General features: G+C 48.0%; 1 protein-coding gene across 4 annotated transcripts in view; it reads right to left on the minus strand.

Moving 5' to 3' along the window:
* Nucleotides 1–3,028: 3,028 nt before the first annotated feature.
* Nucleotides 3,029–15,452, minus strand: part of LOC115531332 (SRC kinase signaling inhibitor 1) — a 33,119-nt gene continuing 20,695 nt past the window's right edge. Inside the window, exons 9-18 of one of the 4 annotated variants that reach the window (XM_030340526.1) lie at nucleotides 15,400–15,423; nucleotides 13,564–13,724; nucleotides 13,035–13,210; nucleotides 12,359–12,489; nucleotides 10,892–11,039; nucleotides 10,099–10,387; nucleotides 9,505–9,844; nucleotides 8,780–8,922; nucleotides 8,248–8,391; nucleotides 3,029–5,627 (exon numbers count right to left, since the gene is read on the minus strand). In XM_030340526.1, coding sequence (XP_030196386.1) covers nucleotides 5,463–5,627; nucleotides 8,248–8,391; nucleotides 8,780–8,922; nucleotides 9,505–9,844; nucleotides 10,099–10,387; nucleotides 10,892–11,039; nucleotides 12,359–12,489; nucleotides 13,035–13,210; nucleotides 13,564–13,724; nucleotides 15,400–15,423 — 1,721 coding nt within the window. In that variant the 3' untranslated portion in view covers nucleotides 3,029–5,462. Of the gene's footprint in view, nucleotides 5,628–7,107; nucleotides 7,767–8,247; nucleotides 8,392–8,779; nucleotides 8,923–9,504; nucleotides 9,845–10,098; nucleotides 10,415–10,891; nucleotides 11,040–12,358; nucleotides 12,490–13,034; nucleotides 13,211–13,563; nucleotides 13,725–15,399; nucleotides 15,424–15,452 lie in introns of those variants that run through there. The other 3 variants (XM_030340524.1, XM_030340527.1, XM_030340525.1) reach the window with 3 other exon arrangements.

Here is a 15,452-nt window from a genome sequence, read left to right on the forward strand (position 1 = left end):
GATTAGTTTGTTGGGTTTTAGTTTGGGAGGATACAATTTTTTTTACTTTTTTCCAAAACAATAATTGTACTTTTACAAAAACTACTAATATAAGTGCCAATATTAAAAATATAAACCAATAAATTGGAGATTATTAAAAATGACTATATTCATTTTTAGATTATTTAACCTATTTAGTCATTTAGCAGACACTTACAAACCCGCTATACAAAGAAACTTACTGTAAGTGACGTTGTGTTCCAACGTCTGGTTGTGGGTTTGAGGCGGTGGTTTGAAACAGCTGAAGGTCAGGTTCAAATGACCCTAGATCAGTGATTTAAGATAGAACATGTTTCACTACACGATGAAGCTGTAAAGTTGTTCAAGGTTATTATCAGATGTTGTCAAGGTCAAAGGGAACGTCTCTACCACATCAACATCATATAGTAATATCTAGGATTCAACAGAACCAGAATAAACTGGAGAAACACACCTTACCTGGGGCAAGCAACCGCTCAGCAGACGTCATTGATCCTTGTTGGACGACGCTGCGGCTGAAAACATTCTCCCACACATCGAGGTCCGAGCAGTCAGTGAAACAAGCGTTTTGTATAAGAGGGTCACTTTTATTGTCACAAAAACACGACAGGAACGTACAAAAGCAGCCACCATCCCTCGTCACTGGCCCGTTTCCCCTCAGATTCTCTCCGTCACAAGTCTCTTCCTCGCTCTAGGTTGGTATTTGGTGTTGTGGCACGCAAGTATTTACTCATTCTTCACGTTTTCACAAACAACAACAAGCATCACTCCCACACTCAACAACAAGAAGTTGATGTACAATATTTGAAGTAATACTTTGAATATATACTCTGTTTTTCTCACTGCCCTCTGGGGGGGCCAACGTCATAGAAAAGCTTGATGCTGTACACTGATTGTTTCCTGTATTATGTGCTCCAAACACAGGTAGGACAGTAGTATACATACAGTATTACAGTAGTATACATACAGTATTACAGTAGTATTCATACAGTTATTACAGTCAGACCTGGAGGGCCCAGCGTGCAGAGTATCCAGGAATGTTTACAGTACACATGCCACACGTCAGAATATCGGCTATAAAAAATCATAGGATAACTAGAATAAAAATAAAAACAAGGAGCTTCACGTAAAAATGTATCTGTATTGTTTTACTTTGTTGAGTATATACTGTACAGGAACATCTAGAGGGAACAACCACACGTTCATCGATTAACCATTGATACTCATTGGTTAAAGGCTCGGGCAGAGTATTCTGAGGATACTCGGCAACTAGAGGTACTACGGGAGGAAGACAGATACGTTATGAGTAGAGGTTCAGGCTACTCTCAGGAATACTGCGTTCGTGGTTCAGACAAACTGACAGTTAAAATAAACAATGAACTGTTACCCAGGTCCGGGCGAGTTGAGATGTACTTTATTAATCTGGACGAGAAAACAAGGTTTCGATCGAATGCACTGATGTATGTAACGCGATATTCTATTGATTTTACTACAAACGCACCGGATCAATAAATATAATAAGCTTTTCTCCTGTCATTCCTTTTTTTGTCCTTGTGTTTTCCATCAACATAACATTAATTATAACTACCAGGATGTAATTGTAGACGATCCCTAACTGCGTAAGGGTTAGCTAACAGTTTGTTGAACCAGCGACCACACCTGAGTGTGTGTTTTATATCGAAGTGGAGAAGGAGGGGGTGGGTGGGGGGAGGGTTCTTGGGTGGTCACTACAGACAGACAGAGAGCAGGCTAGTCCTCATGCTTCCACTGGTGTACGTTATATAGAGTGCAACCTCTGGCTGAAGTATGGACGGTTCGTGGTCTATGGTTGAAAACATTGTAAAAACTAAACCATGTATACAGCACACGCCCCACGCGAATAATCCTCTGCTTCGTAAGTATAAAAATACAAAAATGCTTGATTTTATAAAACATAGATGACATTTATTTTGTATACATGTTAATAAAGTAATCTCTTTAAAACAAGAACAGATGGAATAGATATTTATATATATATATATATATATATATATATATATATATATATATATATATATATATATATATATATATATACATACATACATACAGTATATATATATATTTATTTATTTTTAGACTATACTTTAATGTGTCTTATATTTAATGATCGAACCCCAGGCTGGTCCCAGAATGCATTGGGCTGCAGGCAGACCTCAGGCAGGTAGCTGGGTGGTTTAGCAATAATAGATCCTTCATATGCTGCTAGTGCTAGTACTACTACTACACCTCCTACTAACGCGACTAATACTACCAGTAGAACAATAGTCAGTACTGCTCTTCCAATGAGACAGCAAACCCTGAATGGTAGTTGCTTCCCAACATAGCTGCCCATTGGTTTTTGAATAGAAGGTAAAGGAGGAGGAGGAGGAGGAGGAGGAGGAGGAGGAGGAGGAGGAGGAGGAGGAGGAGGAGGAGTGAAGGAGTGAAGGAGAGGAGGGGTGAAATGGATCAGGGGAACAGGAGAAGAAGAGGGAAAGAGCAGCAGAGGAGAAGGAAGTGAAGAAGAGAAGGGATGGAGGAAAAAGAGGAGGAGTAGGAGAGAATACATTTCAGCTCTGCTTCAAGGGGGAACAGAAGGTGAGCGAGGAGGAAGAGAAAAGAGAAAAGAGACGCAAACACTAAACCAAGAAACCATGGAGTGTGTGTGTGTGTGTGTGTGTGTGTGTGTGTGTGTGTGTGTGTGTGTGTGTGTGTGTGTGTGTGTGTGTGTGTGTGTGTGTGTTTGTTTGTGTGATAAAATTCTGTGCTTCTGTCTCCTTATTGGCCACTGGGGAAGCTTGGTGCATCAGAATGAGAGATGCCGAGAGGGAGGGAGAGACAGAGACAGAGACAGAGACAGAGAGAGAGAGAGAGAGAGAGAGAGAGAGAGAGAGAGAGAGAGAGAGAGAGAGACACACACACACACACACACACACACACACACACACACACACACACACACACACACACACACACACACACACACACACACACACACACACACCGACAAAGAGAGCGAGACAAAGAAAAAGAAAAGAGAGAGAGAGAAAGTGCGTTGTGGAGAGAGAGACTATATAAGCAGAACAATGTAGTGATGCTTTTATGTTTGGGACTCTGCTGTCAAAAGTATTTCCACAGGCTATCTGTCCTGATTCAGCTCTCTCCCTACCTCTCTCTCTCTCCCCCTTCTCTCTTCCTCTCTATAGCTAATGGAGGAAAGAGTATGGGAGATGGATAGTTAAAACTGAGTAGAGTTCTGAAGCCGAGTAGAGGATAGAGAGGAGGAGGAGGAGAGGATGTGCAGAAGATGAAGAGAGAGAGGGAGGAAGAGCAGAGGAGGAGGAGGAGGAGAGGAAGAGGGTGAGGAGGGAAGATAAAGGGGGAGGAAGAGTATTGAAAGCTAGACAGTGCAGAGAGGAGGGGCGGGAGGGTTGAAGATGAGAAGAATTTGCAGCTAAGATTTACCAGATAACTGACCTCAGTGCTAGCTAACCTCAGAGCTAACAGCTAGCCTCAGCGCTTACAGCTAGCCTCAGAGCCGACAGCTATCCTCAGTGCTTACGGCTAGCCTCCTTGTTTTCAGCTATCATCGGTGCTTCCAGCTAACCTCAGCGCTAAACAACTAGACTCAGTGCTACCAGCGAACATCAGCGCTAACAGTTAGCCCCAGTTTTTCCAGCCAACCTAGGCTCTAACTTGTAGCCTCAGTGCTACCAGCTAATCTCAGTTACACAGTCATTTGCACGAGGATGTCAGACCCACACAACAGTGTCTGAAAGAGTCTCAGGGGCTTAGAGGGCTCAGCAGAGACAGAGCAAACGTTCTCCAGCTGTGTTTTTGCTCCGTGATCCGGCCTCTGGGGACACTGGCTAGGCATGGGCGTTAGCCTCTACAGCCGACATGCTCGGAGAGATTCACAAAGACTGAAGACGCTTCTAGGGACAGAAACAGAGGGCGTGCGGGTTTGTCGCGACGCAGTGACACTGAGACCTGACAGACTGCGTCAGCTTTCATAGAATACAGATACACTAGATGGGTGGATGGGTTTGATAGGGTTGATGCATGGGTGGATGGATGGGTGGATGCATGGGTGGATGGAACCAAGATGCATAGATAGATGGATGGAAGGGTGGTGGGTGTCCCGATATACCAGGTTAGGGGAGCTGAGGAGGAGGTCGGGAGGAGGTTTTTGGGAGAGCAGGGTCTGAGTGGGCTTTATAAGCTCGTACCGTCTCATTTGGTCTCCAGCCTGTTCCCAGCAGAGGGCTAGCTCTGGGCAGGTCGATCTTTTACGGATCACAGTCAGCTCACCAGATGGCAACATCTGTTGGACATAGGATTCTAAATTGGGTCGGTCGTCAAGGTCACGGGTTCCCATTGGCTACTTTCATGCGTTATGTTGTGCTTCTCGGACGTCGGAGCCAAGTGTGCGTGGGTTTTTCCAGGGGATGTATCCGACAGTGGGAAGGTAGTCTGGGTGTTAGATGATTAAGTTGACTTTGGGGGGGGAATGATGGCCATCAAGCCGTGATGTAAACTCTTATTGCCACTATTGACCCACAACTTATTTTGGCTGATATCCTGGAATGGATTGGAACCGCTCCCCCTTTCTATCGGTGTTGCTTGAAGCTCAACCGTCCATCCCTCATTCTTCTCTCAACATCTATTCAAGCATCACATCTCTCTGTTGGATCTTCTCTAATATTTGGTATAATATTGTTGTTTAACACGTGTTCGCCTTAACATAGATTTCGATCAAACACACTTTGTTTGATATAACACAATCTATGGTGGAGTGTTCTCGGAGTCCTTCTATAGAGGCCATGTACAGACGGTAAAGACATCAGGGCTGTCTTCAGGCTGTGGTCCTCATTAAACCAGTCCCCATTAGGGCTCAAAACGGTTTATGTGTAGAAAATAAACCCACCATCTTAACTATCGAGCACCGTTGATTCCACCTACTGGTGTTAGATATAATTGGGGAGGAGGAGGAGGAGGAGGAGGAGGAGGAGGAGGATGAAGGTATTATGTGGATATGGATAATCGTTAGTTTGACTTGCTGTGTTTTCCAGTTCAGAGGCTATAGGCTGACGCTGGAGGTTAAACGATGCGCTAAAGTTACTTATTGTGGTACAGCTAGCTTAATCTGTCACAAACACAACCAACAGCTTCCTCTGGGAAAAAGCAAGACACCGACATTATTGTACAACAAAACTTGTTCTCTACGCAAGCTAGTTTTTAGATCCAGTAACTGAAATACCGAAAACTCACATCGATAAGTGCTCTTGAGAATCTTTTTCTTCTTTTTTTTCACCTCGTCGCCATTTTCCGCAGGCGTCTCCTGTGTGTTTTTGTCACTTGTTTCCTGGGGAAGTCTGGAGGAGGCGGGCCAGACGGTAAGTCCAGGCGGTGGTACTGTTGTCTCAGAAGTGGAATACCTGCTGCTGCCCGGGGCTCTTTGAGGAGAAGTCCTCCTTCTGCTTGCGGGTCTTGTTGGGTCGCTCCAGGCTCCCCTGCTGGAGGTTCTTGAGGCGGGCAGCCACGGTGGGCTGGGGGCCCTTTGCTGGCCCCGGGGCCATACTAGCATTCTGGAAGCAGGAAGACATGCAGCTAGTTATTTCAAGTGTAAGACCCTGAACGCTAAGATCACCAAGATGAGGTGGTAGATTGAAGAGTTTGTGTCTTCAGAGAATCGAATGGTCAAACATGGTCAAAGGTTTACAACATTTTGAGAGGTCATTTTAGGGACACACACGCACACAATTGAAGAAACACACACATACTGGTCCATCAATTACGTCTTGGTTTTGGCTCACCTTAAGGGTTAAGATATTTAAGACGATTTAACGATACACATCCACTTTGTTCCCTCAAATCTTGGTAAGTCAGGGAATCACCCCCTAGCCCTCTTTAATAAGTCGAGGGCCGAGCCAAAAGGCAGCCGTAATAAGATCAAACTTTGACATAGCACAAACGTCGTCCGGCGAGAAACTATCTTCCCTGCTCCTTGGGAGTGACCTTCCTGTCATCTGAGACTCCTTATCGCTGAGGCAACGTTCTGCCACAGGCGAGGTCCGGGAGGTCACGACCACTCGCCCGGAACACCTTCTATCTTTACCAGCGGAGAGCGATACCGCCCGCCTCCATCAGAACATGAACCATTACTCTGCATCACGCCTCACCACGCGAGACACAGAGAGAGCGTTCGCATCCAAACAGGGAACAGAATCACAGCGAATGTTTACAATCTACTCCTGGGTTTTACCGCAGACAAAGAGTTAGACATGTCAGAAGCTATCCTCTGAGGGGAAGAAGAGAAAAAAGAAGAAGAGGAGGAGGAGGAATAGCATTTATAGCTGAAAAATAACAAACTAGGCCATGAAACCACCACCCCCCCCCTATCCAATCCTACACAGTTGTAGGTTTTACTCCAGTCTACAGCACATGGGAATGAAATATTAAATATTGGCTGGTGTATTTCGAGGGCTGGGGGTGTGCGGCACGACGCTGGCGGGGGGAGGGGGAGAGGTGTCCCCGTGTGACCCTCTCGCTCTCTCTACTCTATCTCTCTCGCCCTCTCCCCCCTCCACACGTCCCACTCTCCCCCCCACTCCCTTTTTTCTCACTCTCTCTACCGGGTGACATATTGATTTTACAGTTGATTTGTTGTGATTGGAATGTTGTGCCTGAGCGAAGTTTGGCTTGGAGTTTGTGTGTTTGTCTGTGTGTGTATCTGTGTGTGTCTCTGTGTGTGTCTGAGTGTGTGTGTGTGTGTGTGTGTCCTTGTACCCTTGTACGCTCGTCTGTGAGTTTTCGTGTGCAACTGCACAGGTGTGAGTATGTATAAGTTTTATAGATGTTTTTATGCGTGTGTGTGTGTGTGTGTGTGTGTGTGTGTGTGTGTGTGTGTGTGTGTGTGTGTGTGTGTGTGTGTGTGTGTGTGTGTGTGTGTGTGTGTGTGTGTGTGTGTGTGTGTGTGTGTGTGGGGTACTAAAGTGGCAAGATATAATATGGCAGGGGCCCTGAGTTTTGCTGGCTGACATTTATGTATTGTTGTTTTTTCCAATCTACCATGTATTCCTTCCGTTTTTTTGCAACTAGATATCTATATTCGTCACAGTATAAAACTCTCTAACTATCTATCTAACTATACTTATCTAACTTTCTTACTAATATGCAAAATTTGTACTGTTTCTCATTAAATATACACTTAATATCTCTTACCAATCTGTACATTTACAAACCATATTCTGCGTACAACTTTAATGCTAATGAAATGGGTTAGCTTCTAGGTACGTCTGTTAAAGGTAACCATCAAAGTTTGTGAAAATGGCTGTTAAGTACGAAAGGAATGCGCTTTTAGTGTTTAGACCCAGATGGGAGAGGGAAGGCGTTTTGTCCCAGGTGGGAAGGGGGAGGAGTTTAGGCCCACATAGAAGAAAGGTAGGAGTTATTCCAAGGGTGAGCCAATGGCAGAAGATTAGTCAAGGGAGGAGAAGGGGAGGAGTTTAGTCTCAGGTGAAGGTAGAGGAAGGGTTATTGTCCAAGGTAGGTGAACGGGGAGGAGTTTAGTCCCAGGTGGGAGAAGAGGAGGAGCTAGGCTGAAGTGGAAGAGGAGACTCCCGACTATAGATGGAGGCTGGTTGATGTTACCTGTCCTGGGATCAGGAAGGCCTTAATGGGGCCTTGGGTTTGGGACTACACAGAACAGGAGCTCTCTGAAATATCTGAGAGGGAAGGGGAGGAGTTGGGTGCGCATGTTAGCATGTCAACATGTTAGCATACTGGTATGGTAGCACGCTGACATGTAAGCAAACTGGCTTGTTTACATGCTGATACCTTCAGGTCCAGTCTGCCACCACAAACAACAAACAAAATACGTTCTAAACATCTGGATATGGTGTCCAGTGATGAAATGTTGGGAGGGTGGTTCTCACTGATCCACAGTTGCTTCATTGCTCTATACAACTCTAGGTTCAACTGAAAGTTGAATGGTTGTCAAACTTTAACTTTTGTGTACCTTTAACTTTATCAATTCAGATAAAACATGACTGATTGAAGACTAATAATCCAAACGTGTTGGATTTTTTTAAGACCATAAACACCTCTTTAGTGAATAGTGCTCCAGGGCAAAAATGGGAAAAATAATATGATCCAAATGTGAAAGAACAAGAGATATGGAGATATGGTCCAGTGAGGAACTCCTACCTCCAGCTCAGCGAGGATCCTCTCCTCGTCATCCTCGTCTTGGACTCCGGAGGCGGAGATGACCGGCGGGGTGGAGGCTGGGCGAGGGGCGTCGGAGGGCGCTCGCCGTAGCTTCACCACCGCTTTGATAGGCTCCTCCTCTTCCTGTTGGTGTCAAGATGGCCGACAAGAAGCATTGAATCCCAAATACTAACCGTAGAAGTGCTACTAATAAAGACCAAGTAAAGACTAGTCTACAAGATGGATTAATATCGGCTAAATCCCGTCTGCTTTGTTCCCTCCTACTACCCAAACATATTTTCCGATATCTTTCTTCCTGCGAGCTGTGTGCATCAGTTCACAGTCTCCAGAGCAAGAAGCAGAAGAACATAGACATGAGATTTTTGATGAGGAAATTGACAAAGCGATATCCGGAACATTTTACTGAAACTCACATCCCTCCCTCCGGAATCCTTCCCTCTATCTTGTCTTTTCAGGGTCAAGGGTCAGATTTAAGAACAGGGTTAGGGGTCAAGGGTCAGGGTTAGGGTACCTTGGCCGTCTTAGGGGTGAGGATGAGTTCTCCGGTGCGATTGGTTGTTATCCCGTGGGCCGACGGGAAGCTGCGGCGAGGGGGGGGGGGGGGCGGAGACTTGGAGGGCTTCTCTGTTCGGTAGCGTCCTACGGTCAGCTCAGCTGGAAAACACACACATAAGCACACACATCAAGACACACACATGAACACAAACATCAAGACAACCACAAATAAACACACACTTCAAGACACACACACATAAGCACACACATCAAGACACACATGAACATAAACATCAAGACACACACACACATAAACACACACATCAAGACACACACATGAACACACACATCAAGACACAAACACACATCAACACACACTTCCAGACAAACACACATAAACACACACATCAAGACACACTAACATAAAGACACAAATCCAGTCACACACACATAAACACACACACATAAACACACACATCAATACACACACACATAAACACACAGACATTGTGACAGAAATTTGAGGTACAGCTGAATGAGTGGAAAAGAGTCTTTTCAGGGCCACTTACTGGTTGGCTCCACCAGTTAAGTGTTAACCATCACATTTTGATCAATTCATTTACATTCATTAATGTCAAACCGAAAAGCACCATTTAGGGTTCTCTCTTGGCCCAGACTGGCCCCTGTGACCCCAGCGGTCGGAGCCTTTAACAACGTGTGAGCGTGACGCGGACCACTCACTGGAGCCGCGGCGGGAGCCCGTGCCCTCCATGTTGTTGAGCTTCTGGGCGGCGAGCTGCACCTTGCCGGGCCCGGAGTCCCCGCCCCCGCCGCCGGGGGACGCCGCCTGTGCATTGGGGGGCGGGGCCTGAGCCGTGGGCGTGGCCGAGTTGGAGGTCATCGCCATGGTGATGTGGGGCTTGGGGGGCACCACGGGCTTGGAGACGTGCCTGGCGGCCAGCTCCAGGTCGGGCAGGGCCTTGAGCAGCTCGGCCTGGGTCTCCTCCAGCAGCCGGTTGATGTCCTGGGCGCTGAACTGGGTGAGGCTGGCCCGCTTCTCCTCCCAGTCACGCTCTGCTGCCTACACACACACACATATACACACACATATATATAATACACATATATTATAACATGTATATCATAACATATATAACATTTTACATATTTATGCAATATATACATAACATAAATAACATTAACATATATGAATATAGACTGGCCGGCTTCTCCCCCAGTATACACATATAAGTTAAATATAGATTTATAAACACAGAAAACACAGAAATATAAAAGACTATAACACAGCTCAAGACGGACAGACAGGGTGTTTACCAGACGGACTTCGGCCGAGACGCTCTTGTCCCCCGGCCGGCGGGTGGGCAGCTCTTCCAGGACCCGGGCCCTGAAGCTCATCAGGGGGTCCTGGTCCGGACCGGACCTGTCCGCCTCGCCCCCCAGCCCGGGCATCCAGTTGGCCAGCCCCCCGACACCGCCGCCGCCGCTCAGGTCGCTCAGGCTCAGGGGCGGGCTGTTGAGGATGTCCAGGTCAGGACCCTGGCCCGCGACCTCCGACCTCTTGGAGAGGCTGTCGGGACCCTTCCACACGCCGTCGCTCACCTGTCTGTACGTACAGTGGGGATACAACACACTGACCCCACACAGCACGCCATCAGAGCTAGCTGGAGCTACCGCTTTATCCGCAAGGATAAAGCTAGTGCTAGCCAGAGCTATTGCTAGCCGGAGCCAGTAGCCACAGAGCTAATGCTAGTTGGCGCTAGTGCTAGCCGGAGTGACGTATAGTCCTAAGCAGCAGAATCATTCACCCTTAATTGTTATCAATAGCTGGTGTGTTTCTGTGATGTGTTTTCGCTGGGGTTGTGGTGTGTGTGTGTGTGTGTACTTCTTTTGGTGTGGTTGTGTGTGGGGGGTTCGTTGTGGTTGCGTAAGGGTGACTGTGGTTGTGTGAGTGTAGCTGTGTGTGTGTGTGTGTGTGTGTGTGTGTGTGTGTGTGTGTGTGTGTGTGTGTGTGTGTGTGTGTGTGTGTGTGTGTGTGTGTGTGTGTGTGTGTGTGTGTGTGTGTGTGTGTGTGTGTGTGTGTTTGGGTGGGGGGGCGGGGGGGGGGTACCTGCGCAGCGAGGACAGTGTATCGGTCATGCTGCTACATCTCTTCAGCAGCGCGTCCAGCCTGTGAGGCTCCTCCTTCAGGAACTTCACCGCCTCCACCTCCACTCGAAGCACCACCCGCATCTTGCTCTGCAGGCTGGGGAACTGGTCTATAGTGGGTACGGAGCAGAAGACAGCGGTAAGGGGCAGGGTCGTCTACTGGGAAGGCGCTGAGTTCAGTGTACCTGTAGGCATCCTGGAACAAGATGCTCTGAGCTCTACCCGCTCCTTAGCGAAATGAATATGTCGTAAATACCTTGTAGTACGACCAATGGACACACATCAGAACAAAGAATGAAACGGACAGAAATACTGTATAGTGGCACCTATGGAAACACAGGAGAACCAAGAGAAATAGAATATAAAGTGACACAGTAGAGCCTCGTGAAACGGGGACTTAACAACGGATAAGGGAAGGGGGAGAGAGGAGGACAGACGAGGAGAGACGAGCAGACAGGTAAGGAGGACGTGTGCTGGCTGAGTTAAAGGTGAAGTAGAACGTTCTGACGTTCATCGGATGAGAGGAAGAAGAGTTCAGAGGGAGAGGGAGGAGTCTGACAGACACCAAGCAGACAGGAGTGGACAAATGGCAGACGGTATTCTAATAAAAGACCTCAGCTCATGAATATTCATGATCTGAGGATGCGCTTGCAGTCACTGACAGACAGGAGGCCTAAACAACGCTGTAACCTGCCACAATTAAAGGTGTCACTCATGAATATGAATGAGCGACTTCAGCCTCACCTGGAAAACACAGTGGCATCCCTTTCCCCGGCCCTGTTGCATTGTGGGTATGTGTATGATTTATTCATGTGCAAGGGTGAACTGCAGTTTAGGGTGTGATTTTAAAGAGGTTTGACACAGTCGCCAGTGGGTGTAATATTCACACCATGAATAACATGAATTTTTAACCACTTTAAAAACAAACAAAAATGATTACACTTTTTAAGTTGTGTGCTGTAATTCTCATCGTCACGTGCCGGGCTCTTCGGATGAAAAGACTAATTAATATCAGAATGTTAATGTGAAATGCAAACATTGATACCATCTCTACATACTACCATCAGATCAAATCCAGAGGGACGATACACATCCAGTCTTAGTCCCTCCTCCTGTTTCTACCCCATCCTACAGTATCTCATCACTACTTTATTTGAGCAGATGCTTTTATCCAGAGCAACTTGGAGTGAGTTCAGATACAAGTCACGAGAAGCCGGCAGTGGTAGAGGCATCTCGCTCAAGGTAACCTACAGGTAGAACGCGGACATTCGGGTGATCCGAATGGTTCCGGGTTCGAACCCCCGATGCCTGCAGGTCCCCTTGAGCGAGAGCTACTCTCGCACCCCTACCTGCGCCATAGTGACCTGAATACCGTCCAAGTGCCCTCCATGCAGACTTGGTGACGGTAATAAGACAGGGATGCACTGACTCTTGAGCTCTGTGAGGGTCTCGCCCAGCCTCCGGAGCTCCATGCTCTTCTTCTCCACCTCCTGCTCCGTCACCAGGCCCTTGTTCACAGACAGGTTCTTCTGGAGCCCCTCTACGGACCGTTCCAGATCACTGGCAGGGAGACACACACACACAGATGGATTACATACACACACAGTGTACCGTATTGCCTCCTGTCCGAGACACAAGCTGTGGAGCCTGAGTTATAAAGGGTGGAAACACCTCACGTTACCCTGTGGGTTTCTACGTCTGGGCTTGCACTAATGGTTCTGCAAATCTGTGAGGGTAGTCACTTCGAATTCTAAATAAAAGTATTGGAAGGTAGCATTGAAAAGAATACAGTGCCGTGACACATTTCGAGGCCTCATTTAAAAGTATAAAAAGTATCATCATTGAGGAGCAGTGGAAGGGTTGAGACAGACCCCGGTAACCTTCCAAAATAAAAGCATTGGAAGGTACAAGCACGAAAAGAGAAAACAGTGCAGGGATACATTTTGAGGCCTCATTTAAAAGTATAAAAAGTATCAGTATTGAGGCGCAGTGAAAGAGTTGAGACGGGACCGCGGTTATTATGGTAGTTTGTTCAACAGATCCGCTGAGCCAGCGTTGGCCTCGGGGCTGGGGCGGGGGGGGGGGGGGGGGGGGGGGCGACTCACTGCAGCTGCTGGATGAGGAGCTCTTGCTGGTTGAGGTACTTGAGCCTTTCCTCCTCCACCAGGAGGCGCTGTCTCTGCAGCGGGTCCTCCTGGGTGCGCATGGCCTCCAGCATCATGAGGCTCAGCTCCGACTCCGTCTGCCTCAGCAAGGACAGAACCTCGTCCTGGTTCTCCAGCTTTGGGGCACGGGGGGGGGGGGGGGGGGGGGGACACGGGCCACGTGGTTAGTGGCTTGTGACGCCTCCTGGGGTAGCATGTGGACTAGGCCGGCCACACACTCGGTCCAACAAAACCTCGCCACGCACCAGTTCGCACACCTTGTACACAACTTACTACACACACACACACACGTACAAACGCACAGACAGGTCAACGCACGTGTCTATAGACACACACACACACACACACACACACACACACACACACACGCACACACACACACACACACACACACACACACACACACACACACACACACACAGTCCTGTCCACACATCTGTCCACGCACCCACACATGGCGGCGCCTCACCTGGATGTGGCGCAGCTGGGAGAGCTGCTTGCGCAGGGAGCTGGTGTTCTGCTGCAGGCCCTGCAGGTGGAGCTGCATTTGCAGCCGGGACACAGTGATTGGCTGGTTGGCTCCGGAGGGTGGGGGCGGCATCAGGGCCAGGGGAGCCGAGGGTGTCTGAGCTGTCAGTCAAACGGCAGAATCATGACTCAGTGTTTTATGGGCTGGTTCAGAAGGGATGATTATATAGTATCTATTTTGTTTTTATCTATAGCGTTACGCATGGCAGCAGTCGTCCCACACTTCTGGTTCACAATTCGTTACACTTGATATCGAGTGGGTTTTCTATCATAATCAAACTGGTGTTAATAATTCAGACTTGGCTATTTACATTTTTAGGTTTGGGACAAGACGTTTAGGACGACTGCAGCAGCAGGGGAGAGGGACTACAGTGACGCAGAGAGAGAGAGAGAGAGAGAGAGAGAGAGAGAGAGAGAGAGAGAGAGAGAGAGAGAGAGAGAGAGGGAGAGGGAGAGGGAGAGGGAGAGGGAGAGAGAGAGAGAGAGAGACACACACACAGAGAGAGAGGCAGAGAGAGAGAGAGAGACACACACAGAGACACAGAGACAGAACGAGGGCCGCAGAGTCACAAACACACGCACGCGCATGTCCGCACTCAGACACACACACGCACCGTGCAACAGAACACAAACAGACATAAGGAGTGTCGAGACCAGAGGTCAGTCAATGGCCGGTAGTGGTCTGATGGATCGTCTCCCGGTTCCTTCGGGGAGATCGACCGCTAAGTGTTTACAGGCACGGCGGGATCTAGTGCGCTATGGATTATGTTGCAGCGCGGCATCATGTCAATTTAAGCCCGTCTGTCTGACAGAGAGCAGATACCCATCACAGATAACTTCCAACAAGCCGTTTCCACCGTCGAAAAAAAGAGGACCCAGGGATTCAAGTTTTCTCCGGGGCTGCGTTCCGGACACAGCAGGTGGTAAACGAGCATCATAACAGCCCCCGGAGCTGCTTCATCTCTCTTGGTTTACGACTTCTGAGAAACTTCTACCGAGGAGGAGAGCTGCTCAGCAGTCACTCCGAGTATGCAGTCTCTCCGCCCGATGTTTACCTCCCCGTCACAGCTGCACCCTCGCAGCGCTTCACATTCAGATGAGATCAGATGACACCCCGTACCCGACCTGCTCCAGAGTAACAGCTCACACATGTTCGCCGCCTTCAGCCCGAGGCTGGCATTAGCTCCAGGGTACGGCGGGGCTTGCTAAACCCCTGTTAGCACACGCTCCTGCCCAAACCCTCGTTCACACCGCCTATTTGGGCACGGTGTTTTAAGTAATATCTGGGGACCAAAAGAGTCTGTCAGCCCACTTAAGAAGGATGCAGGTGAATTGGCCCGAGGCTTTAGATTAGGCTCAGGAATTTAGTTCAGGTTCATGTTGAGTTTTTAAGCATTCACCCCAACTGCCACTAACCGCAACTTACCATTACTATAACCACAACCAGAAGCATTATTTGCTTCATCGTTTGTGTTTGAAAACCACCAGAATATATCAGTGTGAGACACATCCACCACACTGGACAGAGACAAGGAGAATGAGACGTTTAAGGAGTTGGTATGGTTAAGATGTTTGAAGTTTCGATTGGTCGAACAGGGTTAGGGTTAGGGTTAGGGTTAGGGTTAGGGTAAGGGTTAGGGTTACAAAGTGTAGGACACTAGAGAATGGTGGAACGGGGTCGGGGAGGGGGGTTCCTTCACAGAAGCACACACATACCAGGAAGAGGAAGAGGGGAAACAGGGGGCAGACTTCAGACACTAGGAGACTTCATAGCTACCTTTCTTTATTTTTGATCGTCCAGCTAAAACGAGAAGCACGGTGACCAGTTAC

Source organism: Gadus morhua, chromosome 18, assembly GCF_902167405.1.
Source record: "Gadus morhua chromosome 18, gadMor3.0, whole genome shotgun sequence".
Lineage (NCBI taxonomy): Eukaryota > Metazoa > Chordata > Actinopteri > Gadiformes > Gadidae > Gadus > Gadus morhua.